The sequence below is a fragment of the Aspergillus sydowii genome (assembly GCF_001890705.1).
Source record: "Aspergillus sydowii CBS 593.65 unplaced genomic scaffold ASPSYscaffold_8, whole genome shotgun sequence".
NCBI classification, from domain to species: domain Eukaryota; kingdom Fungi; phylum Ascomycota; class Eurotiomycetes; order Eurotiales; family Aspergillaceae; genus Aspergillus; species Aspergillus sydowii.
Genome location: NW_024467866.1, coordinates 623502 through 650558, shown reverse-complemented (window position 1 = coordinate 650558; position 27057 = coordinate 623502). Strand labels below are relative to the sequence as shown.

Sequence of the window (27057 nt, the reverse complement as noted above, 5' to 3'; positions counted from 1 at the left end):
CCCTTGACTTGAAATTTTTAGACGCAGCTGGAGTTGATTTACGTGATGCCAATCTTTGTTTTTTACTGGATAGCAAGATTCATGGAATGGAATCGTAATTAGACTTAATTATGTAAGATAAGATAAGACAAATGAGATAAGTTAGTTATCTTCAGGGATTGAATAGGCAATGAATTTATTCAGCCAAAGACAATGAATGCTGCGTTGTATCGTGTCTGTTGGTAGGTTAACGGGATCAAAGCAATTAATCACCCAATCATATTTTCGTAGAATGGGAAAAGGGCAGAAAAAGAACGAAACAATGCAAGGAGAATCAAACACCTAGCAAAAGGAGTATACGTAGTAGAAATGGAGTAGTCGCCACATTGCAGACAAAAAAGAGTAGAAATAAAAACGCCGAATCTGATGTCCCGTGTAGTATATGTTGTCCTGGAATCAACGTAAAGCCATATTATACATGTCCGCCCTGTGAGTCGGGCAATATAGGTAGTAAAGTAGGGTATCGTAGGTATGGATGACAGGATTATTTCGAACAAGGCAGCGCGGCGAGCTATCGTAAAACAGCTGTGGGCTTGGGAAGTTATTGACAGGGCGAGGACTCGTCACCTCTCACCGAACTTGCCGTATTCCTGCTGCCATTTGAGTAGATGGCGGGTGAGCACATCCATCATTTCGACACTGCTCAAGGCCCTGAAGTCCTTTTCTGACGGCAGTGGAATGCCGCCAAGAATTGCGCCCCCATCAGTATTATCCGTGGACCCTTCCTCCGCACCTTTCGACAGGATGCTTTCCAGCTGATCGCCGATCGTTTGCTGGTCCGTTCCGTTGGCTCGTTCAGGCGGAGTTGTACTTTCACCTGCGACAGCCATTTCGACTTGCATCCGAGAGATGAATTCCAAGATAGCTGCTACACGTCTTTTCATTTCATTCATCGTTGTCCGTTGGTGGACGTAGCGAGGCCGACTAGGCTTCCCAGTGTCCGTGCCATTTACCGGCGTGCTGATAGTACCGATTCGCGGAGAGTCTGCGGCTGTTTCAAGTGACTGCCCACGACGCGGAGAATTGCCCGTGTTTGAGTCTGTTCCGGTCCCGTTCAAATCTCGGTCCCGAGTGTACTGATTGCGTCCCACGCGACCGCGCCGCGCAGGTGGCCTTCCGGATTTACGAGTGGACGGCCGCGGGGGAGCAGAATCTAGAGAGGGGATGGAGATGTCAGGGCCTGGCTGAGGAAGTTCGGGTTCATTTGCAGTCGCTTTGATCGGCGACGCTACTATATCATGATCCGAATCGGCACCTTGGGCACGGTTAACTGAAATCCGCAAGATCACAAATCAATGAGAACTCACCCTCGCCTTTCCGCCTATCGCTTCGTCCTTTCCTCCGACTTGCAGCTTCTGTCTGCTCGGCTTCCTGATCGTCAGGCTCCTTCACGTCCTTGTCACGCTGGCCCCGCGATGCTGCTCTCTGCTTCCTGTTGCCATTGGCGTTTGCTCTTGATTTCGACTCGTCGTCCGATGCAGCCGGTGAGACCGGATTGCTTTGTTTTGAATTAATATCGGGGGAAGGTGAACTGGTCCGCTGTCGTTTTGTTCCCTGCCGGTGTCTGTATGAGGTACATGTTAGCAAGCGTTGTACTTCTCATAACGCACCCACACCAAGGTTTAGCATACGCTTCACTATCGCTTCGGCTTCTTTTGGGTCTCCGGCTAGCGCTTTCCTCCCCGTCGGTAGTTTTGTTATCTTCCTTGCTTTCTTCTATGGCCCGTCGCAACTGCTCCTCCTCGTCATAAGCCGCGTCCCGACTGTTCATGGTAGATCGCCGCTTCGGGTTAGGAAAAGAGTCTGAATTTCGTGATCTCTGATCTTTCCCACGCTTTGAATTATCTCGCGAAGAGTCTCGGGAGGACACTGTAGAGGGGGGAAGAGGAGCGACGGGAAGGTACTGGGAAGAGTGTGATCTAAGAGATCGTAAGCGAGAAATCTTCATGTCTGTATGAGACAAAACAAGGCTCTCTTGGGAAATGCATTCAGAAGGAATGGTGGGGTGGGGTGTGAATGTTGCTAACATGAGAGGGGGCGTATAAAGCAAAAAACCAAACCAGCTCGTCATACAGTCAAGCCTCTTTGACCGAGCACGACCTGGACGGACCAGAATGAGAAATGAAGGGGAACTGAAAGCAGTTAGAGCTTACCCATTTGCCTCGCTCCTGATCCTGTGTAGGTCTTTTCGACACTCTTCACAGTAATACTCATCCGGACTCATAGCCTCATCCATGATCCCTACACAGCCACCATGTTGCCAGACTTTGCAGGAGTCACATTGGATGAACATGCTACCAACATCATCTGACATTAATTCGGACGAGTTCGCAGAGAAATTTAGAGAATTCTCGTCTTTGATTCCACCCCGCACGCCATTGCGACCGAGGGCCTCCCGACGAGAGGCGGGAAGGCCTGGATAATCCTGTTGTCCACAGAGACAGCGAGTAACCTCTTCTTCATCCTCCTCTTCTACATCATCATCCTCCCCATCACCCGGTTTTGATTGTAGATTGTTTTCGTCGTCGTCTCTCGCGCGTTGGCGTTGGCGCGTCTCGCGAAAATCGCCCTTGTCTGCGTCGTCATCGGACTGGGAGCGTGGGGAGGGGTTCTTGTGGTTTGATCTTGTGCTTCGTTCCCGAGACATGGAGTGTGAATTCGAAGAGCTGGAAGAATTTGTGTGATGGATTGCCGGCGAGGGTTGGGAGGTACGAGCACGAGAAGACCGTCGGGGGCTCATTGTGGCGGAGGACGAGCCCACCGCAGCAAAATCAGACCAGAAGGGTTGAAGCTGCTGAAAAAAAAACCGTCAAGGGACAATGGAAAGAGCCTTCAACCCCTGATGAAACCGAACAGAAGGTGCGGCGTAGCGAAAGCTGCCCGTAGGCTAGCTGTCGCAGGCGATTGAGAGCTGGGATTCTCAAGTGACTCGTGCAGACGGAAAAAGGTGACGCAAGGCAAAAAAAAGAGCAAAATGAAGGGCGGCAATTGGGGAATAAACGGCAGGAAGATGTATATAGAGCTCAAACCATGGCCGGAGACTACATAGTAATCGAGGGATTTGGGAGAGGGGCTGGAGGGAGCAAGAGAGGGAAAAGAGCGAAGAGAGCGTTGAGAGCAAAGCAGCGAGACGGAACGGGAATCGCGCACTTCGCTCTGCGCCGACTTTCCAGCATTGGTCCGCCTTTCCCTTTCCCCGCTCGACCTCTCGCTGCTCTCTGCCGGTTCTCCGTTGGATTCACCTAAGAGGTCATATATCTCTGCGTCCTGAGATTCCCAAGGCCAAAAGTTGTATTATTTTCTCTGAGACTCGCAAGAGTTCGATCTACTTTTCGCATATGGTGGCGCCTCATACTCCTTCATTCCGCGTGAAGACCCCGCTTATCCACTGATTCTTCATAGGAATTTCACCACCTCTTGAGTCGTCCCCAACAGACAAATGATCGTTTCTCGCCCATATCATTTCTTATTTCTACCGTGACCCGGATATTCAGCCCGAGCGATATTAGTCCCTTCGTGCTACCTCGCTCCGGTTTGAGAAGACCAGAGAGTAGCTTGAGTCGTGCAGCGAAACTCGCGGTTCGAAACTTAGCCTGACACGATTCCCTGCAATACCATCCGGCTGAAATACATCCAATATCCAAGCCGTGGTTTCAGTAAATGGGCTGGGACTCGCAGATTCAGAAAGGCGATGGATAACATCGAGGAGCGACCGAGGATGTAGATGGAGATGCCCCGGCGCAGAGAACATGTTATCGCAAAATGACACGACATCACTGCATGATCTGAAAATGACTTACATTGCATATTAATACCGCAGAAATTCACAAGGGCCTATCGGGGCGGAGTTGAAATAGGATGGAAGCACGCTGTTTTACATCCGGGTCTCACGGTCCCTAACGACGGTTGTGACGGCTGTCGAGTGATCCTGGCTATAGCCAGGAATTCAGCTCCGAAGACAGTAATGTTTGTGCATATGTCCCTGCGCTATGATGTTGTTGCACACAAACCGCTGTTGGGGAGTTGAAATACTTAAAGGTAAATACTGACCTTGACAGGAGGAGTCACCGGAGTCACTAGTATTAGCAATATTTAGATAGTGGTTGCAAAGTATTAGATCAATTCTGCACATGAAATTTACAGAAAATTTGCTGCAGGTTTACTGCAACAATAACATGGTGAATCTGCGTGAAGCAGCTGAAGCCTTGCTGCCTGAGGCTGCAGCAGTAATCCTGACAACTTTGGGGATTTGTAAGAGTACTGGTAGTTAACTAACAGATTCAATTCATGGATTGAAACATCAAATCTACTCCGTACAGAGTACCCAAGTCAATCTGCACCAGCAACTCCGGCGGCTCTTTACTTGGGATAGCTTGATATTATTTCCCTCGCCTCTCATTGGGAAACCCCACGTCTCCGTTCGCTTCCACCGCCTCCCACTATCTGGCCCCTTTAGTGTACTTCTCGTCTCCTTTCCGCTTCGTTTGTCAGGTGCCGATCGGGTTGTCATTCTCTCATCAGAAAAGTTTGCGTTTGCTCGGGGAATTCCTTGGGGGATAGTTTAATATCTGTGAGTGTGGCATCTGGCCTTGCCAATCTCCAGCTTATCTTTGTTTTTTCTCCCCTCTGGCCCGCCGGCCTTTTCTCGGACAGTGCTTGGACCTTGGTGCAACCAACTCGGAATTGTGCCCTTCCCACCTGCCAAACATCACGGATACGCCCATGATCAGCGAGCTGACCTCAAATGGTATTCATAGGTCCCCTTACATATTCTTCGTACATTCCGAATCTCGAATCACGTCGAGCGCCGTCTTTCCTCGTCCTGGATAATATTCAAAGTGGGCTGGGGGATAAATAAGACTCAGAGTTACTCGCAGCTTTGGGAGGGAAAAAAAAAAGGATACGTACGAGGAGCAAAGAGAACCGAAATATAGGCTGTCGACACCGTCAGGCTGGACTCCGAAAGACAAAGAGAGGCCTCAACTGGCTGTGGCTGTGGAGGTCGAGACAGTTGATAGTTTTGCACTATGACTGCTACGCTGAGTATGTCCTCTCGTGCTATCACTCAAAAGTAGTCCCTAGTTTGGGTGGTCTCTCCGAAGCTGGATACAGACCTTGAAAAGACAAATATGTGGAGAGAAACAAACAAAGATGGGCTCTGCTGGCCGTTCAGTTGCTGATTCCGTCCTCTTGCAGATGGGATGTTTAATTCGGCACCAGATACCCCGTCGCCCGTCTATCCTGATAGACTTATCCGCCCCCTCCCCAAACGTCCTCTTCGGTCTCGATTGTCTTCCGATGCGGCCGATACGATCCTTTACCCGCCTGCGCCCCCGGCAACACAGCTCTTTTATGGGGCCTGTGCGACCAATGGGGATGTTGTAAATGACTCCAAAGTATATGTACAGCAGAGTGATGGTGGCCGGGACCTAAGCCCTGATAGCCGGGACCACCACCTTCCTTATGAGAATGGCATTGACTTAGATAGCGGTGACGAGGATGGGCCAGTTGTTGTCCGACGGAGTGCCGGATTCCGTGGGTCGTCACTGTCACCTACACCTTCCAGCATGCAACACCAAACACTTACCGGTATCGGGAAGGAGCAACCGACCAAGTCATCTCCAACCGGGCCCGACGGGTATGATGCCTTTGAGAATACCAACAACAAGAAAAAGCGCAAAATTCCAACGCCTGGGAATATGGGGAGTCACCATTCTTCTCTGTCGCCCGAGTTTACAACCATGGGATTGACAAGCTCTGGACAACAGGTGTCGTCATCTGGAGAAGGGGGCCATGTGAGTACGTTCTACGGTACGGGTAGCCCTGCATCACCGGTAGGCAATGGGATGTCTGGCTCGGGTAGAGGTCGCCTTAAACATCAAGGAAGACGGTCATCGGTACATGGACATGGTACTTGGACACAGAATCGTACTGCTGGTCGCCGGGATGGGCCGCTGTCCTCGCCAGGGCCGACAGGTATGTTTCAATGACTCCAAAACTGGGGCTCTTGCTAATTACCGTACTCAGGGGAGCGAAACCATGGTATTATATCGGCCGCCATTGCAAACGCCGCAGCCACGGCATTCTCATCATCTCCATACCGAGTTTCTGTTCAAGGTAGTATGCTTGAACAGAAACAGACCACGCCGACAAGAACCCAGTTTACTTTCACATGCGAGTCTGATTCATCTAAAGGGATGGCATTGCACGCACAGAACTCGTACGCATCTCAGCAGAGATCCCCGATCGCCCAACCTCAATCAGGGTACGGTATGCGGGGGTTTTCTACACAGGGGACGCAGACCAGTCCGACTGCCGCAGCGCAGATGATTCAGCAACCAGCTACTCAACAGCAGCAGCAACAACCGCACCCGACGGCTGCGTCTGCTGAACTGCCACCTCCGGAGAGGAAGAAGAAGCGGTCGCCAGGTAGCATATATGCACTGGCCGCACGTCAACGCAAGATTCAACAACAATACGCAAACCTCCACCATCCACCTAGACTTGAGGACGTTTGGATCTGCGAGTTCTGTGAATATGAAAGCATCTTTGGACGCCCACCTGAGGCCCTCATTCGCCAATACGAGGTCAAAGATCGTAAAGAGCGCAAGCGTCTGGCAGAGAAGAAGAGGCTTTTGGAAAAGGCGAAGATGAAAGGACGCAAGCATAAGAAGGCGGCCAAGAATTCAACGAAGCACGCGGCCACTCAACAGGCACCTTATGATCAGGGCTATGACCGAGCATCTGTTGATCATTCATCTTTAGGGGGGGAAGGACCGCACCACGACGATTTCGGACCAGGGTACGATGATGAAGTAGCAAATACTGTACCACCAGCTGCCCCCGCGGGAGCGTTAAAACCCTCGCTCCCCTCAGGAAGCGCAGTGAAAAAAACCACGGTGACCGCATCGGGCGGTAGAGGTGCAATAGAAGGGGAGATGAAACCGCCCTGACAGTAAGGAGGGTCTCTGACTTGGGTATGTTTTGCATCATTGTTCGCCCTTTTTTTTTCTTCTAGTTTTGGGCCTCGCATGGTCGGTTAGCCTTTGTCATTTTGCATACATGAATCCCCGCTCCCATTGTCTCTCGATGTGTCATGTCAACAATAATGCATGGAATCCTTTCAGGTCGCTAGGTGTTTAGCCATTGGTTGGTTGGTGATGAAACAGGAGAACGAAATTTTTTGAATGTACACGGAGAAGGACATGTCGCAGGTAGTGTCTGGGTAGCCCTGATAGGGCATAGGAATTCGTGGGGAGGTAACTTTAGTAGTCTATGAATAGGACTCTGAATCTATGTTTATCTCTCTATGAACATCCTGGCGACTAATCCAACCCTAGAGCCACCGTTGGGCCGCCCTGGTCCAGTCGATTGCGCCTGGGTTTTGGACCCCGCAGCGGCGCTTCGGCAGCCACCACCAGCAACTTGACATCCCAGCTGCAGACTTTGGCGCGCGCGAGTCACGACAACCGTGTGTTTCAGGCGGACGCCGAGACAAAGAATTAGTGGATGCCAGTGGACGTTCTGTGTTAACTTCAATAATAATAGCCTTGCAAGATGCACCTCTACGCGCGACGTTCTGCAGAAAGCACTTTGTATACCATAGCGGCAATGGGGTATATAAAGCTGAAGGAACCATTTCTGCAGCTTTTTCTTTCTCATTCTTCAGCTCAGCCTTCACTTTCTATACGCCGGTTTCATCTTTTCTTTCCTCTCACCCCTCTCCTTCATTCTTTGTTTCCTTCCTGGGTGGGTCCCTATAACATAACTACTTGCGCCGGCGCATCTCCCCAACTGTGTTGACCACCACTATTTTCACTGTAAATTTACAACTGCGTTTATTCCTTCCATTCTTTCCCATATTGTCTATACATACAATAGCCAGGACACCTACTTGAAGTAGGCACGACCGAGCCAGGCACCTCAACTGAGACGCCTCGCACCTTCCCTATCGGTCTCCAACACAACCACCACTAGAGGTTATAAATCCCTTCTAATGTGGTTCGTCCTCTTCAAGATATTCCGTTTCGGATACTCCGAGACCAAGAAATACAAAGCCAAAAAACAAGCCACCCAACAACCCCCGCACCCTGGCCCCTACGACGGCTCCCGCGACTACAATAACGAACAATACCCAATGGACGGCTACCCACCTCCTCTTCCCGGCCAAACGCCTCCCCCGGCGGCAATGGGCAAGCGAGACCGTGCAAAATCTCTCGTCTCCACTATCCTCGCAATCTTCCAATTCGCATTCGGCCTCGCCGTCATCGGCCTCTACAGTCAGGATATCCATTCCGCACACGATAATGATGATTCTGCGCCGTCCCAATGGGTCTATGCCGTTGTCACTGCGTTTGTTTCAACAGTTACCGCGCTGCTATATCTTATTCTAGGATGGTGGTGGGCGAAACGCGCCAAGCTTGCCTTTTCGCAGCGCCAGGGCCTCTTCCTGCCACTGTTTGTGTGGGAAAGTGTTATTGTCATTCTGTGGTTGGTTGTCTTCGGGATTTTTGGGGAGAAATATATTGGCGTTTATCATGTTGGAGGGAAAGATGGTGGTGATTCGAAGGTTACGAGAATGAGAAGGGCCGTTTGGGTTGATTTGGCTTGCTTGGTGTTTTGGATTGCTTCGGCCGCTTGGAGGGGTGTTAGGTGGTGGAAAGGGAAAGGTGGTTCATTCAGGAGGAGTGAGCCTGTTGATGAGAAGGAGATGGCTTGAGGCGTCTTTCCCGATGCGGAGCATAATCTCGAGGGTTAGCTTTGATTTTGGGGGTTGTTTATTGGAAACGATTTGGCCAGAAATAGGTCTGGGGCTTGCATGTGGCCGGTCCACGCTGGAGTGATATCAGGGCTTTATCTCGACACTTGTGCTTGCCGTTCTGTTGTTCATAAAAGGCTTAAGGCTCATTATTCGTAATCTTCATCATGGTATTGGAATTGGTATCGTAACATAAAGCACAAAAATAAATCATTCCTATGGTTCCTCGTTCTCGTGGTCCTCGATATTAAAATACTCATCCCGCATTGCCATTCCTGTCTCCTGACCCATACTCCGGCTCTGTTCAATCAAAAGACTCAACCCACTCGGACCACGAGGCACAGAAAGAGCCGACGACTGTAGAAACGGAGTTCCCCCTGGCGCCTGCATCGGCACCGGTACTGCCATTGCACTCCCAGCTTGAGGTGGGGGAGAAAGCGGTTCCCCGTCTGACCCAGAGGAGAACATACCCTGGTTACCCAGGTGCTGATGCGGGCCTCCGCTTCCACTCGCGAGAATTGATGTTGCTATTGTTGATGCGCCGTGGGATTGGGGGTGCGAATTGCTGAAGGGCGACTTCGAGGGAGAGGCGGTTTCTGCTGTCCCTGTTCTTGTTGGGACCCTCGGTTCCGTGTCTGCCTCGGTCGTATGTGGAATGGATAAGTCCGATGCGAGGTTGGGATCTGTATTCACGTTATCATGCGAAGGTGGCATCTGCTGCTCCCCCAGTTCGTTCTGGCGGTAGTACTGGGCATAATATTCATCCGCTAGTCTTTTCTGCTCCGCGAAGCGGGCCCGGAAGTCCCGGTCAACCAGAGCTGAAACAGGCTTTGGCTGCTCATAGTTTTCTTGAGAGACATTTCGGACGTCGTAGTAACGGCATGCTGTCGCGGAGAAGAAGCCGACGAGGGGAGGTGAAGAGCGAGGGCGAAGAGGTGGAAGAGGTGTGTTTTTGTGGAGGAGGGCTTTAAGGTCCGCGAGTAACGCCGGTGGAAGTTGGGGGTTTTCTTCTACGTCCGTGTCTGGAGCTGGGTCTGGAGCTGGGCCTGCAGATGGGTCTGGCGCTGGTGCTGGCATTGTTGGGCTTGAAAACGGGGCACTGGCAATAGTCGGTTCTGTATAATGTGTTAGGGTGGGTGGTTTAACCTATGTCCAAGGAGGTCGTATGGGTGAGCATACCATCAGGCGAATCTTCCACTGCCTCTTCGTATATTTCGGCTTCCTGCACTATTGACATATCTGAGGCTTTGTCATCGGAAGGAGGTGATTGAAAGTGGGGGGAGTTAGCGTGTGGTGTTAGAATAGAAGACTGTTGCGATGATTTGCGCCGCATGAGCACAGGGCGGCGCTTGGAGCCCTTCGCCTTGCTGGCTACTGTAAACGTCTTCTTCTGACTTGGGCGAGCACCGCTATTAGGAGGAGGAGGAGTAGTAGTAATAGTAGTAGTAGTACCCTGCACCTGTTCGTCGAAGGCAGCAGGCCGGGAAGGAGGGATGGGCGTTGGTGGGTTCGAGGGTTTCCGCGTAACACTCTTTCCGCCCAATCCTGTTAACAGCAGACGAGTTGTTTTCTGTGTTTCACCATGGGATGAGCTATTTGATTTCTTGAGGATAGGGGGGAGTGGCTTTGTAGTGGTCCCCGCGCTGCTGGGGTGGCCGGCTGGGTGTTGGTATTTCCCATCACTTTTCGAACTGGACAAGTGTGTCTCGGATCCCTGGATTCCCGATTAATAATACTTAAAGAAACATTGACATTGTGTTTCCTACCTTACTCGCCGGTCTAATCATAATAGTAGTATTAGTGGCAGTAGGTTCTGAGATCTGGAGGAATAGGCGAGCGAGCTTGGAGCCGGTGAGGGAGGTGCTAAGGCGCTCGCTACTCCAGATTCTCCAGAAGAAGTTCTGGAGCCGGTATCCTGCGTTTCCTTCGTGGGCCGAAGGGTTGGTGTTGTATGCTGCCAACAAATGAGATAGGTTAGATTGGGTAGGTGACCGGATACTGGAGAACCTGAGTAAACGTACCTTTCCACAACTGCACGATATCCCCGATATCCACGGCATCAATGCCACCAAGCTCAGCGGACACCTTGTCTGAGACGGACACCAGGCCTTTTGGGATACTCTTCATTTTGGTAGAAGGCGAAATGTGAATGGTGACCTCAAAGACGGAGGGAAAAGGACGAGTGAATTGTTGACAAACACTAACACTACATGGTCAAGACAAAGAGTTCAGGCAGGTGAAGCGAGGGGACAAAGTAAGCAGAAGATCAAGTGAAAGAAACGGAAACGGCAGTGTTGTGACTAGCGGTGTATCTGGAGAGGGGAATTCGTCAGAGAATAGCCAACGCAGGGAGAGCAGGGGAGGGAAACCGAGAGTGAATAATGGGCTTGATGACTCGAGACTGTCCTAGTGAGCCGGAAGTGAACAGTCCACAACTGCAAGGGCAGCGGCAGGCAGGACTTCCCCACATTGATTTACAGTCAATTCAAATCACAGAAATGGCAGACTGAGCACTATTCGCTGGGGTTCTTCAGCCGCATTCTCGGGCAAAAAGAGATCAAGAGGCACCAAGAACGACACTAGAATCTGCAAGACCGGGAGGATAAGATTAAGGAGCCGGAAATGTGGAACTAATACAATAAAAAAGAAGGGAGAATAAGAAAATAGCAGCTGTTTTGCTGCCTGATGCCGGATCTTACCGATGCTGCCCAGTGCAGGCTGTCATCCCGCGCAGCTGGAGTTCAGCAAAAGAGAGAGGAACCAGAAAGACAAAGAACGCGGAATTCCAGCCACTTTCAAGGACCATCCAGGGATCGGGAAACAGATCATGGGGATCGAAACACGGGACTCTATAGGCCAGACCAGCCCATCTTCAGGGAATTCTCTCGCTGCAGAGTGTCAGTTGATGTGCCAGCCTTGATTAGGGCATTTCCTGCTTCCCCGGCCTATCATCGCTGTATTGTCGCCCATCCTATGGACTTCGCCTACTTGGGCACTTGGCCCTACACTGCGGGCGGCGACATCTCAGTTCCAGCCTATCATCTCTACTCTTCGAGAACATCGCAAGTCGATCTTCTGGCGCGCGAGTCGCAAACCTCCAGCTCCAGGGTATCGGGAATGCCCGCTGGTCAACCTTGGAACATCCACCCCACACCATAATCGTCCATGTGCCAACTGACCCAACTACAGAGTACACTCCATCGGCGCTATCCTGAAACTGCTATTCTCAGACCGAAGAAGTGGCGACCCCGTAGACTCGACGTCAGACGGAGGCCGAGTGGAAGCTAGATCAGGCCATACCCCGCGGAGACTCTAGTTTTGAAGAAGATTCCACTCTCCTCCAGCCCATTATTGGGGAAGAAGCCATTTATTCGCCCCAGACAGGGGCCACTCAACTCCTACCTAATCAAGTGCTGGGGCAGTTCGGAGGATCATCGGTGCTTATTGTCGGTTTGCCTCTCGGTCTCATCGCGGAGCTTGAAATTCGTCAATTTTGACCCAGTGAGGTGGGAAGATTATCCAGAAGGCTTCCCCTGCAGAGAATTCTCGGCGAATTAAACGAGGTCGAAAGGTTAATCTTACCCTGCTTCGTGGGGGGAACCCGGGAATTGAGGAAGACCCAACGAAGATCAACCAACTAGCTCCGACAGGTCTGATTGAAGCTCGCGCAGTTCGGTGACCGCCGAAAGGTTGGTTCCTGTTAGTGTTGGTCTGTTGGGTGTGGGAAAAGAGATTTGGTCAGAGTCACAACCTCCGGTGGCGGGCAAACAGTTGACGCAAAGGGCGGGAGAGCAAATAATCGAGGTCCTCGAGAGCACAAGACAGAACCAAGGCGACGAAAGGGAAGCTGCACTCGACTCGGATGAAGTCACGATCGCCGTTTGGTGTCACGGGTCTTCGTCACCTGATGCCTTGCAGGAGACTTCACCATTGGAATTTGGTACTATTATGGTTAAATTTGATGATGAATCGTTAGTTACTATCTGACCTTTTTTGATGTATCTTGTCGCTACGACTGAAGCCGAAGCTGTCTAGGCCATGACTGCCTGATGCCATGTCAGGCAGACCCGGTCGAGCCAAGTCACTGTGGCACTGCCTTTTTTTTTTTTTTTTTTTTTTTTTAAAAAAAAAAAAAAAAAAAAAAAAAAAAAAAACCCACTAATATGTCGTCGTAAAAGCAGCCAAAATCTGAATGAGGTGATACGAGATCTAACCTTAAAGCAGCAGGAAATCTGTCAGACACTCCTGGCCATAATGTGTCCGTTGCAACACCAAGCAAGTTATTTAACCTCCAGCAAAGATATCCGGAATGAATAATCGAAACCAAAAAGCCGATTTCGTCGAGAAAGCCATCGTTATACTCTCTCTAAAAGGTCAAGGTTGCCACCACAATGCTAGACGAGCGAACCTTTTGCATCACTCTGCGGTCCACGGACTTACGTTTAGCCCACTTGGCGGCAAGCAACAGCCTTGAATAACTCCGCGAACGAGTTTTCAATGAGCTTAGACTGTCTGTGAGATAGGATAGTTTCGCACGAGCCCAAGAACAGCTTATTTGTACATGGCAATACCTGACTTGCAGGGTATAAATGCATAATTCATTATCGGGGAACAGGTGAGGTCAGAGCTTTTGGTGCCCTGACTCGAATCCGATAACTCTTCCCTTTTGCTAGAATGTAACGGCCCTAGCGAGAGTGGCTCCGGTGGACAGGTCATACCTTCGATTAATTGGGGATCCTTCTGGAAACACGGCAGAAGGCCGAAGGCCCTAAGGATCGGATTACAATTGCCAGAGTCATCCTCCCACTAACAAGGATTAAGAAGAGCTGGATTGCGGGGAAGAGGTGATCTAATCCTGCCCGCTGAATTGGAGGCGGCAAGTTCGGCTCTTGGACAATTTTCAGTTCGCTAAATCAATGCTATGAGGTCAAAGCTTGGATGAGCAGTTCAAGGCTGAGAGTTATATAATATTGACGCGCAATGCTGCGTTGTTTAGTAGTATGGATGATATTGAGATGGTCATAGCAAATTAATTGATTTCGCCGAAAGAAACTAATGACATGGAAAAATGATATCATGCTATGGCCAACAAATTCACGTCTATCAAAACAGTGTCCGACCGTAGTTCTGTACTCCAGAGTATTTAGTAGCAAATGCAGCAGTATTGCTTTTCGAAGGGAGTCCGACAAGAAAACCGCTCATTAAAACAAATGTGGTGCTATCATAATGCAATGTTTGTCGCAAGCTCAGAGAGACAACCCGCTAGTCAACAAACAAGAACAGAACTCCGAAAAGGAAAAATCAATGAACCAGCCCGACTAGTAATCTTAACGAGGAAGAAAGATTGGGGGAATTGAAACTGGCGGTAAGAGGCGCTCAGTTCATTGTTCCGTTAGGTCAAGGTATAGCCACCGTCCACACGGAGATCTGCGCCAGTGATGTACTTGGATGCGTCACTGAGGAGGAAGGTCACCGCGCCCATAAGATCTTCGGGTACACCCATCTTTCCTGTGGGGATTAGCGAGATCCACTTATCCCGCAGTTCGGGGTTCTCGTCGAGAATCTTCCGAGTCCTACAGTGTAGTTGCACAAATCAGCAATTTGTTTCTTCTTAGATATTCCAAAGCCAGATAGTGGCAACTCACAAAGCAGTTAGCATGTATCCCGGGCTAATGCAGTTCACCCTGATGTCATATCCTGCCCATTCAACAGCAAAGGATGAGGCGAGATGGCGGATGGCTGCCTTGGCCGCGTTGTAGGGTGCTTGGGGTTGAGGTACATTGACAATAGCACCAGACATGCTACCAATCATGACAATGCTACCGGCAGCCTTGCGCTCCATTAGGTGTTTTGCAACTCCAGTAGCAAATAGGTAAGTGCCGTCCACGTTCACGCCCCAGAGCTTCTGAATGCGGTCATGAGGGTAGCTAATCGCGTCAAAGTTCTCTGTGAAGCCGGCAGATGTAACCAAGTGATCAATCTGGCCGTGGCTAGCCAGAACCTCGGAGAGAGCATTGTTCACGGAGTCCGGGTTCGAGACATCGGCATAGTGTGCGGTGACCTTGGGCAAGCTAAGGGAACACACTTGTCAGCATCAAATTTATGACCTCGAGTGATTAATGCACAGGACGCATACTCCTCCAACCCAGGGTTCTCTTTTTGGAATTGGTCCACCAACTTTTGTGCCGACTCTCCAGCTTCGTCCCCTGTAATGAGGTCAGCAATCGGCTATGTCGATACCAATCTGTATGTTGCACATACTGTTCAAATCAACAATGGCCAAGTTAGAGCCCGAGGCAACAATTCCCTGTGCCATAACCAATCCTAGGCCACGAGCACCACCAGTGACCAAGGTAACTCGGTTCTCTAGAGAGAACTGAGCAAGGGTACGCTTGAAATGCATACCTCCACGGCCCTGGACTACCGGACTGGGCGGCATGTTCTCGTCGTCGGGGTACTCGATCACAACATTTTCGTCAATACGCGCGTATTTGCCCTCGCTCTCCCCGGCTGCACCCTCAGGGGCTCTTGTTGTGGCCTTGATCAAAGGGTCATCGCTGTCATCTTTCTGGGAACGGGGAACGGTGATCGAGAGGGGGCGAAGAAAGTGTGGCCGCACAGCAGCCAATGCGGTTGGGCGAACGCTTTGGCCGAGTATCATGACGGCCTGGCGAAGGATCGCGGGTCTGAACATTGTATATGAGGATAACACCCAGGCAGGCAATTGAAGCTAGGTAAGTGTAATGGAAGTAGGTGGTGATATAACCAAACGGACACGGAGAGGATGATGGGAAACAAGGTCTAGAGTCTGCGAGCGACAGCTGAGCGCTTTAAGAGTCAAAAGCGTACCCAGTCAAGGGCAATGAATTGGTCTTCCAGAAGAGGAATAAATGGTGAGGACAATGAATGACAGGAGTTGCCGACTCACGAGCCAGCGCGCAGGGCACTGGCGGGGGAGAGCTCCCAAGATGGCAAAGAATAAAACTCGAAAGTCAGATGAGAATAAAAATCCAAAGCAAGGTAATCACGGAAATCTGTGGTACAGCCGCGGGATGCTGAGAAACATGTTATGTACAAGCTGATTATCAGGCAGAGAGCCCCGAAAAACAAACAGTAAGTACAGACTGCCAAAGGACTCAGGTACCAGATCTGCGACAGGCATGATCTATCTGACTGGGACATGCTTCATCCACGCATTGCAGCCAAGAACACTGCTCCGTCTGTGTAATTTTACTGCTGGACTTTGGCTCTCTTTCCACCTAGTTGATGTCAGGCGGAGGTGTGGCCGATCCAGGCCCGAACCGCCATGCAGCGATCTTGCTCCATTTTCAACTGAACTTGCCTGGATCCCTGTCTGTTCGCCGCCGCGTGACCCCGCTATCTGTGACTTGCTGTGTCAGGTTCCTCAACAGTCTGCGCAGGTTTGTTTCTCTTTTGTTTGGGGATGCCCCTTTCTACCATATCACTTCTTTGACGTGGATTTTTTTGCCTCAGGCTTTCCGGAAACATAGCCGCCTTACACTCCCTGACGAGGGGTACAAGATCATTGGTGATATTTATATCAATTGCTTCGCGGGATTACATTGAAACCTGGACTTCGACATTAATTCACCGAAATAGACTACGCAATCATCGCAGCACAAGACAATAATCGATGCAGTATGTTCCAAGACAATTCATTGAGCCGGGTCCCAAGAGAAAACACTGGGCCCGTGTGATTTTCATATGCTGTTTGAGGACTAACGGGAGGCATGGATAGCCTTCCATGCTCTCAATTTATCAATGTAAAAATAGAAATAAACTTCTTATCGCTCATCCTCAACCAAAGATATATGCTCAAGCCTTCTAGCTATCGCTGTTTGAGATTGATTGGCCGCGACGGGCTGCTGCATTGCACCTTGTCATCGGTATAACGAATTTCACAATCTGGCCATTCTTGCCTTCTGCAGCCACATAAAATGCAGCCCGGATTTTGATTTTGCACAGCGATTGAACAAAACTTGTCGGAGCTTGACCAAAGCTCCGCTCTCCGCAGACCAAAGTACGTCTGAATAACCCCGCGCGCAGGACCATACTCTCCAGAGCTTTCGTGCACCGGATGCGCGCCGGTGAATACCTACTACTATATGGACTGGCGTGGGATTCCTGGATCAACTTAAATCGCGAGGTCGACAGTCGGCGGTCCATAAAAGATCCACCGCTTCACGTTGACAACTACTACTTCGCATTCCGGGTTCGATGGACTTCATCGCACTTCGGCCGCGTGGATGCCCGCGTGGGTTTACCGTAGTATCCACTTTCTTGTCCCCCTTTAGGTAGTTCGTCTGATAGTGATAAACACTAAAAGTGTCAATGCCCGGAACATGAAAAATGGGATCAGTTAAGACGTAACTGAGGTCCCTCCTATGTCTCATGGAGTTCCCGATCAAATCTAGCCCCAAAGTTTAGTCGCCAAGACCCGTAAGCTTAGTATTATCTAGGCCGGCTTGAACAGATATGAATGTATTGTAAATGTATGTATCATACTATGATGCCACCCAGAACTCAAGGAACTGCCTATACATTTAAACTCGGTAGCTGTTTCTCTACTTCACACCATCCCTTCCACAGTATTATCCGTGCATGGTCCCCATTCCTATGTTGACGCCGCCTCATCCTCGCCTGCAAACTCGACAAGTGGAGTTCCGCTTTTACATTGGTCCTGCAATAAGCAAAACATTAGCCTGTGTCTAGAAATAATGGATGATGTCAAAAATAATAGAATCATAGAGATCCCCATCGCAGCCTTAATGGACTGGTCCGTGCATTCATGAACCACCGGACTGGGATTCCCCACTACGATCTCCCATGATCATGAAGCCGGTTCGGCCACTTAAAACTTAGCCCCTTGACCAGCCCTTCATTTCGAGGCTGAGCACCCCTGCACGTTTTCGAAATCCGACACGCTGGGTAAATGATGCCAAAGGCGCTAAGTCTCCGGCACAACAGGGGATATGAAACGAAACCAAGGAAAAATGAAAACAGCAGATAATTGCCATAATATTGGGCAAGGGTTGGTTGCAGGAAAGGATTGGGAAGAGCTCGTGACTTACGCCTTTCTGGTGGACGACTTTCGCAATTTTCCCTTTCTGTGGGCTGCGGATGACTGTTTCCATTTTCATGCTCTCAATAACGACTAACGGTTGGTCCTTTTCGACAACGTCACCGGCTTGGACTTCCACGCGTAGCACCTTGCAGGGCATTGGTGCGAGTACGCTGTTTGTAACATCTTTCATACCAAGGGCTTTTTCCATCCATTTTGCGCGCGGGATCGCAAGTCGGTATTGCATGCCGCGTTGAAAGGCGACGACCGAGTCGCCGTCACGGATTACCGTGGTGTCGAGGCGGGTGTGGGGGAAGAAGGATGTGATGATGTGAGTGTCTGCATTGGGGTGGCTGATCACTTGCTCAAAGGCATGCTCGCCAACCTTGATACTGAACACGTTGTCGCCGGTTTGGCGGACTTTGACTTCAAAGTTTTCGCTGTTCGTCGATGCTACGTCTGTGAATGTCATGTGGTGTTCTTGATATCCTGGGCCAAACCCAACAGCAGAGCCCTCGAAATTGGCTGTCTTCTGTGTTACGAGGCTGGCGTCGTCGTGCAGACAGGCCAAAGCCACCTGTGCCAGCATTTCAGGCGCAAAGGTTTCCTTGGCGAAGAGCTCGTCACGATGCTTCTCGATGTAGCCCGTCTCAACTTCCCCGGAAATGAAGTCGGGGCTTTTACAGATTGTTTTCAGGAATTCGATATTCGTCACTGGTCCAGCCACTTCGTACTCTTCTAACGCTGCAGCGAGTTTGCGAATGGCTTCTTCTCGGTCACCCCCTCGAACGATCAGCTTCGCGATCATGGGGTCATAGTGCGCGGAAACCTCATCCCCTTTGACAAAACCCGCATCAATTCGAATATCTTCCGAGATTGCAGGAGTGCGGACGTGGAGTAGCGTCCCGGAATCTGGAATGAATCCCTGTGCAGGGTTTTCAGCGTAAATTCTGGCTTCAATAGCATGACCGCGGCTAGCTATATTTGATTCGACTTGTTCCTGTGTTAGTGGAAGTTTGGCGCCTTCCGCAACCTTCAATTGCCAGTGCACAAGATCCTGCCCAGTGACCATTTCCGTTACCGGGTGCTCCACCTGGAGTCTAGTGTTCATCTCCATGAAGAAGAACTCGCCTGTATCATTATCGAAAATGAATTCGACGGTACCAGCACCCTCGTATCCCACGGCCAAGGCAGCAGACCTGGCCTTTGCCCAGATGTCTTTCCTTGTCGTATCAGGCAAATGCGGAGCGGGCGACTCTTCTAAGATCTTTTGATGCCTCCGCTGAATGCTGCAATCTCGCTCTCCTAGCGCCACGCAGTTCCCATGCTTATCAGCGAAAACTTGAACTTCGATGTGTCGTGGCGTTGTGATGTATTTCTCAACCAGAACATGGTCGTCCCCAAAGGAGTTCATGGCCTCTGACTTTGCCGAGTCCAGTTGTGCTTGGAATTCTTCCTTTGAATGAGCTATTCTCATTCCCTTTCCACCACCGCCTTTGATCGCCTTAATGAGCACGGGATATTTGATTTTATCGGCTTCGGATTCGAGGAATTTGGGGTCTTGGTTTTCACCATGGTAACCAGGGACACAAGGCACTCCTGCTGAGGTCATGATCTTCTTAGACTGGCTTTACAGGTCGCATTGTTAGTATGCAGTAAACCAACTCAATGCACGTAGATCGCGTACCTTTTGTCTCCCATATCTTCAATGGCCTTCCATGGCGGTCCGATGAAGACTAGCCCAGCTTCCGAACATTTTCGCGCGAATTCCGAATTCTCGCTAAGCTATTGCGTTGATTAGTACTTCGAGCGGCGATATCGTGGGCCGTACTTACAAAGCCGTAACCTGGGTGAATTCCCTGGCACCCCTGGGCCTTTGCTATCTCAATGATACGGTCTCCATCAAGGTATGCCGACACTGAGCCCAGATTAAATGCGAACGGTGAGCTCAATGCGTGCTGTGATCGATTATCTGGGTCAGTGTAGAGAGTAGTTACTCGAATACCGTGTTGGGCTGCGGTTTGGCCAACTCGTCTATCTGCGGTTAGTAGAAATTGGAGAAATTGGAGAAATTGGATAGAGAACATACAAAGCAATCTCTCCTCTGTTTGCGATTAGAATTGAATCTAGTGGTCGCGGAGGACTCGAAGAACTTGAGGCAACTGTCGATGCAGTTCGCCGTGACCGACGAACAACCGTCGGCCCCAGGCGGGTGGAGGTGCGGAGAAGGGACGGGAGCGGCATTGTATAGAGGGGCACAAGTATTCAGGTCAATGCCACAAGTTATACTAGACAGCAGTAGTCATTTGCATGTTCCAAAGGGATAACTGAGTTGCACGAAGATATTTGGAAAGGGTGGTAAATAATGCCGGACAAGCTCAGTTGAGCTCGCTCCGCTTCTTGTATGACGGCGATCCAAGCCGCCGCCCCTTGAGCCGACGCAAAGCGATGCGGGGAAAACCGCGACCACGTGACCATCGCCGCGGTTGCACTTTTTCTTCACTTGGCAAAGCAGGACAAGCGCCGGCGCTCAGCTCTGACCTCATCAACACCTTTCGAGTCATCAACACCCTCGCTATCGCCCTAATCTATTCTCAAGTGATTGTGGGTCTCACTTGAGAGTCACCCGTCTCTCTTTTCCCTCAGCATTTCTGAGCTTTCGGACCCACATCTCTTCTTTCGTTTTCTTCGTGTAACCCTAGGTGCATCCTATTATGTCCGACAACGAGGAATATTACGATGAGTTTGACGATGATGAGATCTTCTGGATCGAGGAGGCAGATCCGACTATTGCTGTATGCTTACCCCTTCAATTTTCTGCTAGATTATGTTGTAGTTCACCACTAATCATTTAATGACACAGGACGATCTAGCCGCGGCCGCTACCTATGATCCTAACTTCCTCGACGACCCTTCGCTCGAAACCGCAGAATTTTACAGCGATTGGGAAGATTTATCCGATGATTATTACGACGAAGACCCTACCGTAGTCCGCCGACTACGCGCCATGGGCGCTTGGCCGACGCAAGAACCGATTGATACCAGCGCACCTCCTACGAAACGCAGAAAGGCTACAAATAACACCTCGACTGACCCAACCTCCTTTCAGGGTGTCGCATGGAAACACCCCGAAGATGGAACGAATGCTGTTGAAATTTATGCCCCAGGCGACGGGGAGAAGGTCTCCTTGCTGAAAAACTGGAGGGAGGTATTTCGAAACGCGAAACCAGCGATTGGACGCCTGCGGGGCCGGGTACCGCATCAAAAAGCATCCGGTACGGCTTTGCGGGAACAGAGCGAGTCTGATCTTGATGTCCCATCGCTGGTGGAAGATATCTGTGAAGACGAAATAATTTCCTTGGATGCTCCATCCGCTAAGTCCTATTCAGCTTCAGCTAATGCGCAGGCGACTGTGGATTCGCCATCTAAACCACCTGCGCATCCGCATAAAGGCGGGTCTAGGAATCTCAACGGTAATACTGTAGACTCGACCAAGGAGGAGGACCGGACACCTACAACCAATGGATTTACTACCGATACCAAGACCGAAAAGAAAACCAAAGAGCCTACGACTCCGCGAGGTGGACGCAAACGCAAGGCCTCAGTTTCAGTGGACGAGCAGGCAGGCCAATCTAAGAGCAGCCAGCCCAAAGCGAAACGCGCAGCGACGTCAAAGACATCCGGAGCTACAAATCCCCCACCTGCGTCGGCTGCTCCCGTTCGCCGATCAGCAAGGCAAAGGAAATGATTTAAGACTCATGACTTTATGCGACCTCTCTTCGGCTCTTTTTCTACAAACACAATATATTTACGCCTGTATTATTAGACATCTAAATAAAACGCTCATTTGAGTTACAATACACCGACCTAAAATCGACCTCGTCATTGAGCATATTCCTTATTAAAGGCACGCCCAATAACCATGCGCCTAATCTCACTTGTCCCAGCCCCGATTTCGTACAACTTCGCATCCCGAAGCAGTCTCCCGGCAGGTATCTCATTAATGTAGCCACTCCCGCCCATCAGCTGGATTGCATCGAGTGCGCATTCTGTGGCCCTTTCGGCAGCGTAAAGAATTGCTCCCGCGCAGTCTTGGGTGCGGATTGCTGCTGAGCCTAATGACGCGAAGGTATCGACCTGGCGGGCGGTCGCGTAGGTATAGGCACGAGAAACAGCAAGCTTAGTGTACATATCTGCTAATTTACCCTGGACCAACTGGTTATGGGCGATGGGAGTCCCGAACTGTTTTCGCACGTGGGTATATGGTAGGGCTAGATCAAGGGCAGCTTGCATGATTCTGAGTACGATTGTCAATAACAGACTATTTACCAGATGTTATACGGGTAGATATGGTGTAGTGTAGCTTACCCAAGCGGACCAGCACTGAGAACAAGTCGTTCGAGATCAAGACCCTCCATCAAAACCTTCACGCCACGGTTTATTTCGCCAAGGAGATTCTCCTTGGGGACGAAGACGTCTTCAAAAATGAGTTCTCCGGTGTTCGAGCCACGCATCCCCAGCTTATCGAGTTTGCGCGCGCACGAGAAACCCTTAAATGTCTTTTCAACAACGAACGCGGTGATGCCCTTGGAGCCTTTCTCTGGCTCGGTTTTGGCGTAGACGACGATGTAATCTGCATCAGGGCCCTGATATTACTTAGCCGCAATCCTTCTATAGACAAGTGTCAAGGGTAAGGAAAACCCAAAACTCACATTCGTAATCCACATCTTGGTTCCGTTTAACAACCATCCGCCATCAACTTCTTTCGCTGTCGTTTTCATGCTGACGACGTCGGAACCAGCCGAGTGTTCAGACATAGCCAGTGCCCCAATCTTCTCGCCAGATAGGAGACCAGGAAGGAAGCGTTCTTTTTGCTCTGAGGTGCCGTTCAAGGAAAGTTGATTTACACAGAGCTGGGAGTGTGCTGCGTATGATAAACCGATACTGCCTGTGTAGAAACAGCATATTAGAGGCAAGGTATAGACGTGAGGAACAACAGGGCGAGATACCTGAAGCACGGCTAATCTCCTCCATCACCACACAATGTGCTTGGTAGCCCATACCAAGGCCTCCATAGTCTTCGTCTGCCGTGATACCAAGGAAACTGGAGTCACATTAGGCATTAGAAATACATCAGCGCTTCTATGGGGTATTTACCCGGCATCGCCCAATTTCTTCCACATATCTGCTGGAAATTCATTTTGGGTGTCTGTTTGCGCTGCGACTGCTTCGGTAATTTCGCGTCCTAGTTGAGAGAAGGCGTCCAGTCAGGACCGCTGGAAATTATGGTAATTGGAACACATCGATTGCGCAAGCTTACTAGTAAATTCTTGGACTCTTTCTCGTAGCTCTAGCAAGTCATCTTCTGATGGAGGCACAAACCCCTTCGGATGTTTGGTTGTTGCGAGAGTCCGTACGGCGGGGAAGAGGGGCTTGGTAAGTTTAGTAGGGGCTCTTGAGGGAAGAGAGCGGAATAGAAGGGGTAAGCGTGTGGTAGCCATGGTCAATATGAATGTATATGTCAATGGATTGCAATTGCCATACGAAGACTGGAGATGAGGAAATAAAAGACACCGGAGACCGGGGAGCAAGGAAGCGGAGTCGCGGCCATGGGGCGGCGGTTAAACACGGCCAGCGTCGCTTCTCCGCATCTCCGCGTGGTCCCTCCGTCTTCGCCTTCTGCACTTGCACCTCCGCAAACCGCATCATCACCACTGGGGTCCTTATATTTCGTCCACGGAATCCATTTTAAACCTCCTGAATTAATATCTCCCTGCTGATTGTCTTTCGAATGGTCATGATCTAGCCAGCTTCTCTTTCCATATCTCGTCCATTCCCCGCAATGCGCGTTCCCGCTCCACTCCTTCGCAGGAGTTGTACCTCCTCGTTGGCAAACGCTGCTCGATTAAGCTCTCGACGACTTGTTACTCCAGCTACACAGCAGACCAGTGGTAGACTACGAACATATCTCATCTCTCCATCTCGGTCAATTGCCAGCTATACCCACCCACACCATGCCTCTGCCATTTCTGTCCTCCCCACAGCGGTCGACACAACGTCCCCCGACTTCAAAGAGAACGCAGAGCAGATGCAAGAAGTCCTGGATCAAATGAATACGCTTCATAGCACAATTGCAGAGGGGGGTCCGCAGAAAGCGAAAGATAAACACATCGCCCGGGGGAAGATGCTCCCTCGAGATCGCGTTACATCCCTCGTCGACCCTGGCACCTCTTTTCTGGAACTTTCCCAGTTGGCGGGGCATGGAGTATATCCAGGCGAGGATGTGCCGGCAGGTGGAATTATTACTGGGATTGGAACAGTCGAAGGTGTAACCTGTATGATTGTGGCAAACGACAGCACAGTCAAGGGCGGTACTTACTACCCTGTCACCGTGAAAAAGCACCTTCGCGCTCAAGCGATCGCGCAGGAGAACAAACTACCTTGCATCTATTTGGTAGATTCAGGAGGTGCAAATCTTCCTCATCAAGCTGATGTTTTCCCGGATAAGGAGCATTTTGGCCGCATCTTCTTCAACCAGGCGCGGATGAGTTCACAAGGTATCCCTCAGATCTCCGTTGTCATGGGCCCATGTACAGCTGGTGGTGCCTATGTCCCCGCCATGAGCGACGAGACAATTATCGTCGAAAACCAGGGTACCATCTTTCTTGCTGGTCCTCCTCTCGTCAAAGCTGCTACCGGTGAGGAAGTCTCGGCGGAAGACCTAGGAGGTGGTCAACTCCATAGCACAATATCTGGTGTGACCGACTACCTAGCCGTTGACGATGCGCATGCTCTAGTGCTCGCTCGCCGCTCTATCTCTAACCTAAACTACCCAACAACGACAACGACGCCCAACAACCTCTCTCTAAAAGAAAGCAAAAGCGGTATCAAAGAACCTCTTTATGACCCTGCTGAGCTCAACGGCATCGTCGGCACTAATCTCCGCCGGCAAATCCCTGCCCATGAGGTCATCGCACGCATTGTCGATGGGAGCGAATTTTCCGAATTCAAGCGCGACTACGGCACAACCCTAGTCACTGGTTTTGCCCGCATTCACGGGCATCAAGTCGGCATCGTCGCCAACAACGGAATCCTCTTCTCCGAATCTTCCCTAAAAGGCGCACACTTCATTGAACTCTGCGCTCAGCGCAACATCCCACTCGTCTTCCTCCAAAACATTTCCGGCTTTATGGTCGGTGCAGATGCGGAAAAGGGTGGCATCGCAAAAAACGGTGCGAAGCTCGTAACCGCTGTCGCCTGCGCCGATGTACCCAAGTTCACCGTCGTGTTTGGGTCCAGCGCCGGTGCTGGGAATTATGGCATGTGGTACGTTCTTTTCTCTCTTGACTCCCCAATCCCAAGCCCCAAACAATGTTAGCTAACGTGCATCCAGCGGCCGCGCCTACTCCCCACGTCTTCTCTTCATGTGGCCCAATGCCAAAATTGGCGTTATGGGCTCCGAGCAGCTCTCCTCCGTCATGGAGGCCGTAGGTCGAACAGCAGACCCCGAGCTCAAAGCCCGTATTGATCGCGAATCCGAGGCGACCTTCTCCTCGGCGCGACTATGGGATGATGGTGTCATTCCCCCGTCGCATACACGGCGTGTCTTAGGGTTGAGTTTAGCTGCTGCGCTGGGTGGTAGGGGAGACGGTGATGTTAAGACTCGGTTTGGGGTTTTCCGGATGTAATTCATGATCTAGCTAGTAGAATTTCCTCTTATATTATAGGTTATTATGCATAAAGTGCGTGTTGTCTGGATTTCTAGGGGTTTGAGGCTCAGCTGTCCAATGTAGGTTATTTTAAGACAAAATCGACTCTATCGTTATCATATATTCGTACACTTGCCAGACTGAGCGGCCAGTTAGTCCTCGGGGAAAGCTTGAAGAGAGTAAGCAAATAGGACAATGGCTGGAAAAAGATCTATGCCACCAAGTGAAATATAAAACAGGGGTATAAATAACAAGCAAACACAAGAAAATCCCCGTATATTTGAAATGCAGAATGTGAGAAAGAGAGACGGAGAAGAAGGAGAAGAAGAAGAAAAGAAAACAGGACAGGACAAAAATAAATTACACCCCGACATGACTGATTGATTCAGATCATGTCAGAACCAGAACGAAAATAGCCACAAGCAGGGCTGTAACCTTAGACGCAGCCGAAAGGGCATGCGCCGAGGCAGCGGAGTCGACACCGTCTGTGTCACCCTCATTGTCGTTGTCGGAAGAAGACGAGCCCGGGCTGAGGGGGGAAATACCCAGGTTCGCGGAGAGGGAGGTCGTAAGGTGATCGCCCATGGACCGAAGCTTGTCAAAGTCGGTGATATACTTGTCATTATGGGCGCTTTGAGGTAGGACAGCCTCAGGCCCGGTGTACAAGATGTATGTCACATCCATTTCTTCGTGGCCGCTGTCGCCACTGAGGTTGTCTTTAGGGAAGCAGGAACGAGCGAGGAGCAAGGATGCTTCACCCGTGACCTGCGGGTTGTTGCCATTCGTGTCTCCAAGAATGGCGTAGAACATCTTATTGTTGCTGTACCATGTTAGTTTGGTAACGTGTAAGGGTTAGGAAGGGTGGCTCACCAGATGACGGCTGCAACGTTGTTTCCGGGAATGGCCACCGGATTGGCTTCGAGAAATGCCTGAGGTATCACAATGTACGGAACCTCGAAGGCAGACAGCGCACCCCAGTTGGTAACGGGCTGGCCATCGGCGTTACCGGAGCATTTGTAGTCAATGCCGTCACAGTCGACGTCCATGTCGGCTTTGAAAACAAATGCCGCCCCTACTTGGAACGACGCCCAGTCACTGTGGATTGTCGACGTATCTTTAGAGCCTTTAAGGCTCAGTGGATACGATGCGCGGTCTGGGACTGTCTTTACCTTTTCCGAAGCTGAAAGCAGCGCCGGGACGTTGATGGCCTTAGCGGCGGCAAAGGAGGAGGGCTGCACCTTAGAAGCCGCTGCGCTCAGGAAAGGGAGGAGAAGGAGGGTGATGACGAAGATGAACATTTTGTTGACTCTTCGATTATTGGTGAGTGTTCGAACAGTCAAAAAAGTATCAAATATGTGTAGTAGTAGCTGAGCCTTGGAGCCTTGATGATACTTGAAGTGGATGGGACAAGTGGTTGTAGAGGAGAAGAAAAAGTGGGAGGATGACCCGAGTCTGAGGCTTCTTATGTA

General features: G+C 50.5%; 11 protein-coding genes across 11 annotated transcripts; 5 read left to right on the top strand and 6 right to left on the bottom strand.

The window, feature by feature from the left end:
- Window positions 1-602: 602 nt before the first annotated feature.
- Window positions 603-2779, bottom strand: ASPSYDRAFT_59453 (putative transcriptional regulator (Cti6); the record flags this gene model as incomplete). Its single annotated transcript, XM_040849705.1, has 5 exons — window positions 603-703; window positions 737-1309; window positions 1347-1603; window positions 1671-1958; window positions 2193-2779. The coding sequence occupies 5 exons, from the start codon at window positions 2777-2779 to the stop codon at window positions 603-605; spliced, it is 1806 nt and encodes a 601-aa protein (XP_040700842.1).
- Window positions 2780-5066: 2287 nt separating this feature from the next.
- On the top strand, window positions 5067-8758 carry ASPSYDRAFT_59452 (uncharacterized protein; the record flags this gene model as incomplete). The annotated part of the gene is made up of 4 exons (XM_040849703.1): window positions 5067-5082; window positions 5236-6015; window positions 6067-6954; window positions 8019-8758. 4 exons carry the CDS (start codon window positions 5067-5069, stop codon window positions 8756-8758), a joined length of 2424 nt encoding a protein of 807 aa, XP_040700841.1.
- A 255-nt stretch (window positions 8759-9013) lies between these two features.
- Window positions 9014-10924, bottom strand: ASPSYDRAFT_91333 (uncharacterized protein; the record flags this gene model as incomplete). The annotated part of the gene is made up of 4 exons (XM_040852471.1): window positions 9014-9912; window positions 9977-10511; window positions 10564-10751; window positions 10819-10924. 4 exons carry the CDS (start codon window positions 10922-10924, stop codon window positions 9014-9016), a joined length of 1728 nt encoding a protein of 575 aa, XP_040700840.1.
- Window positions 10925-11482: 558 nt separating this feature from the next.
- On the top strand, window positions 11483-11956 carry ASPSYDRAFT_33173 (uncharacterized protein; the record flags this gene model as incomplete). The annotated part of the gene is made up of 1 exon (XM_040845056.1): window positions 11483-11956. One exon carries the CDS (start codon window positions 11483-11485, stop codon window positions 11954-11956), a length of 474 nt encoding a protein of 157 aa, XP_040700839.1.
- Window positions 11957-14032: 2076 nt separating this feature from the next.
- ASPSYDRAFT_1112736 (putative D-arabinitol dehydrogenase ArbD) lies at window positions 14033-15724 on the bottom strand. Its single transcript, XM_040839926.1, has 4 exons — window positions 15059-15724; window positions 14934-15003; window positions 14443-14868; window positions 14033-14370 (listed from the first exon to the last, which is right to left on the bottom strand). The coding sequence occupies exons 1-4, from the start codon at window positions 15489-15491 to the stop codon at window positions 14190-14192; spliced, it is 1110 nt and encodes a 369-aa protein (XP_040700838.1). The 5' UTR covers window positions 15492-15724; the 3' UTR covers window positions 14033-14189.
- ASPSYDRAFT_1111277 (uncharacterized protein) lies at window positions 15590-16563 on the top strand. Its single transcript, XM_040839925.1, has 4 exons — window positions 15590-15817; window positions 15887-16218; window positions 16292-16456; window positions 16557-16563. The coding sequence occupies exons 1-3, from the start codon at window positions 15688-15690 to the stop codon at window positions 16382-16384; spliced, it is 555 nt and encodes a 184-aa protein (XP_040700837.1). The 5' UTR covers window positions 15590-15687; the 3' UTR covers window positions 16385-16456; window positions 16557-16563.
- Window positions 16564-17398: 835 nt separating this feature from the next.
- On the bottom strand, window positions 17399-20235 carry ASPSYDRAFT_47310 (acetyl/propionyl/methylcrotonyl-CoA carboxylase subunit alpha). Its single transcript, XM_040847407.1, has 5 exons — window positions 19969-20235; window positions 19715-19913; window positions 19567-19664; window positions 17890-19507; window positions 17399-17498 (listed from the first exon to the last, which is right to left on the bottom strand). Exons 1-5 carry the CDS (start codon window positions 20121-20123, stop codon window positions 17433-17435), a joined length of 2136 nt encoding a protein of 711 aa, XP_040700836.1. The 5' UTR covers window positions 20124-20235; the 3' UTR covers window positions 17399-17432.
- A 358-nt stretch (window positions 20236-20593) lies between these two features.
- ASPSYDRAFT_91330 (uncharacterized protein) lies at window positions 20594-21627 on the top strand (the record flags this gene model as incomplete). Its single annotated transcript, XM_040852470.1, has 2 exons — window positions 20594-20674; window positions 20743-21627. 2 exons carry the CDS (start codon window positions 20594-20596, stop codon window positions 21625-21627), a joined length of 966 nt encoding a protein of 321 aa, XP_040700835.1.
- Window positions 21628-21694: 67 nt separating this feature from the next.
- Window positions 21695-23449, bottom strand: ASPSYDRAFT_1111152 (isovaleryl-CoA dehydrogenase). The gene is made up of 6 exons (XM_040839924.1): window positions 23200-23449; window positions 23037-23124; window positions 22889-22983; window positions 22592-22827; window positions 22248-22525; window positions 21695-22176 (listed from the first exon to the last, which is right to left on the bottom strand). Exons 1-6 carry the CDS (start codon window positions 23378-23380, stop codon window positions 21762-21764), a joined length of 1293 nt encoding a protein of 430 aa, XP_040700834.1. The 5' UTR covers window positions 23381-23449; the 3' UTR covers window positions 21695-21761.
- A 272-nt stretch (window positions 23450-23721) lies between these two features.
- On the top strand, window positions 23722-25567 carry ASPSYDRAFT_59447 (putative 3-methylcrotonyl-CoA carboxylase, beta subunit (MccB); the record flags this gene model as incomplete). The annotated part of the gene is made up of 2 exons (XM_040849701.1): window positions 23722-25205; window positions 25273-25567. 2 exons carry the CDS (start codon window positions 23722-23724, stop codon window positions 25565-25567), a joined length of 1779 nt encoding a protein of 592 aa, XP_040700833.1.
- A 411-nt stretch (window positions 25568-25978) lies between these two features.
- Window positions 25979-26970, bottom strand: ASPSYDRAFT_70119 (glycoside hydrolase family 75 protein; the record flags this gene model as incomplete). Its single annotated transcript, XM_040850498.1, has 2 exons — window positions 26459-26970; window positions 25979-26408 (listed from the first exon to the last, which is right to left on the bottom strand). The coding sequence occupies exons 1-2, from the start codon at window positions 26884-26886 to the stop codon at window positions 25979-25981; spliced, it is 858 nt and encodes a 285-aa protein (XP_040700832.1). The 5' UTR covers window positions 26887-26970.
- Between the last annotated feature and the right edge of the window lie 87 nt (window positions 26971-27057).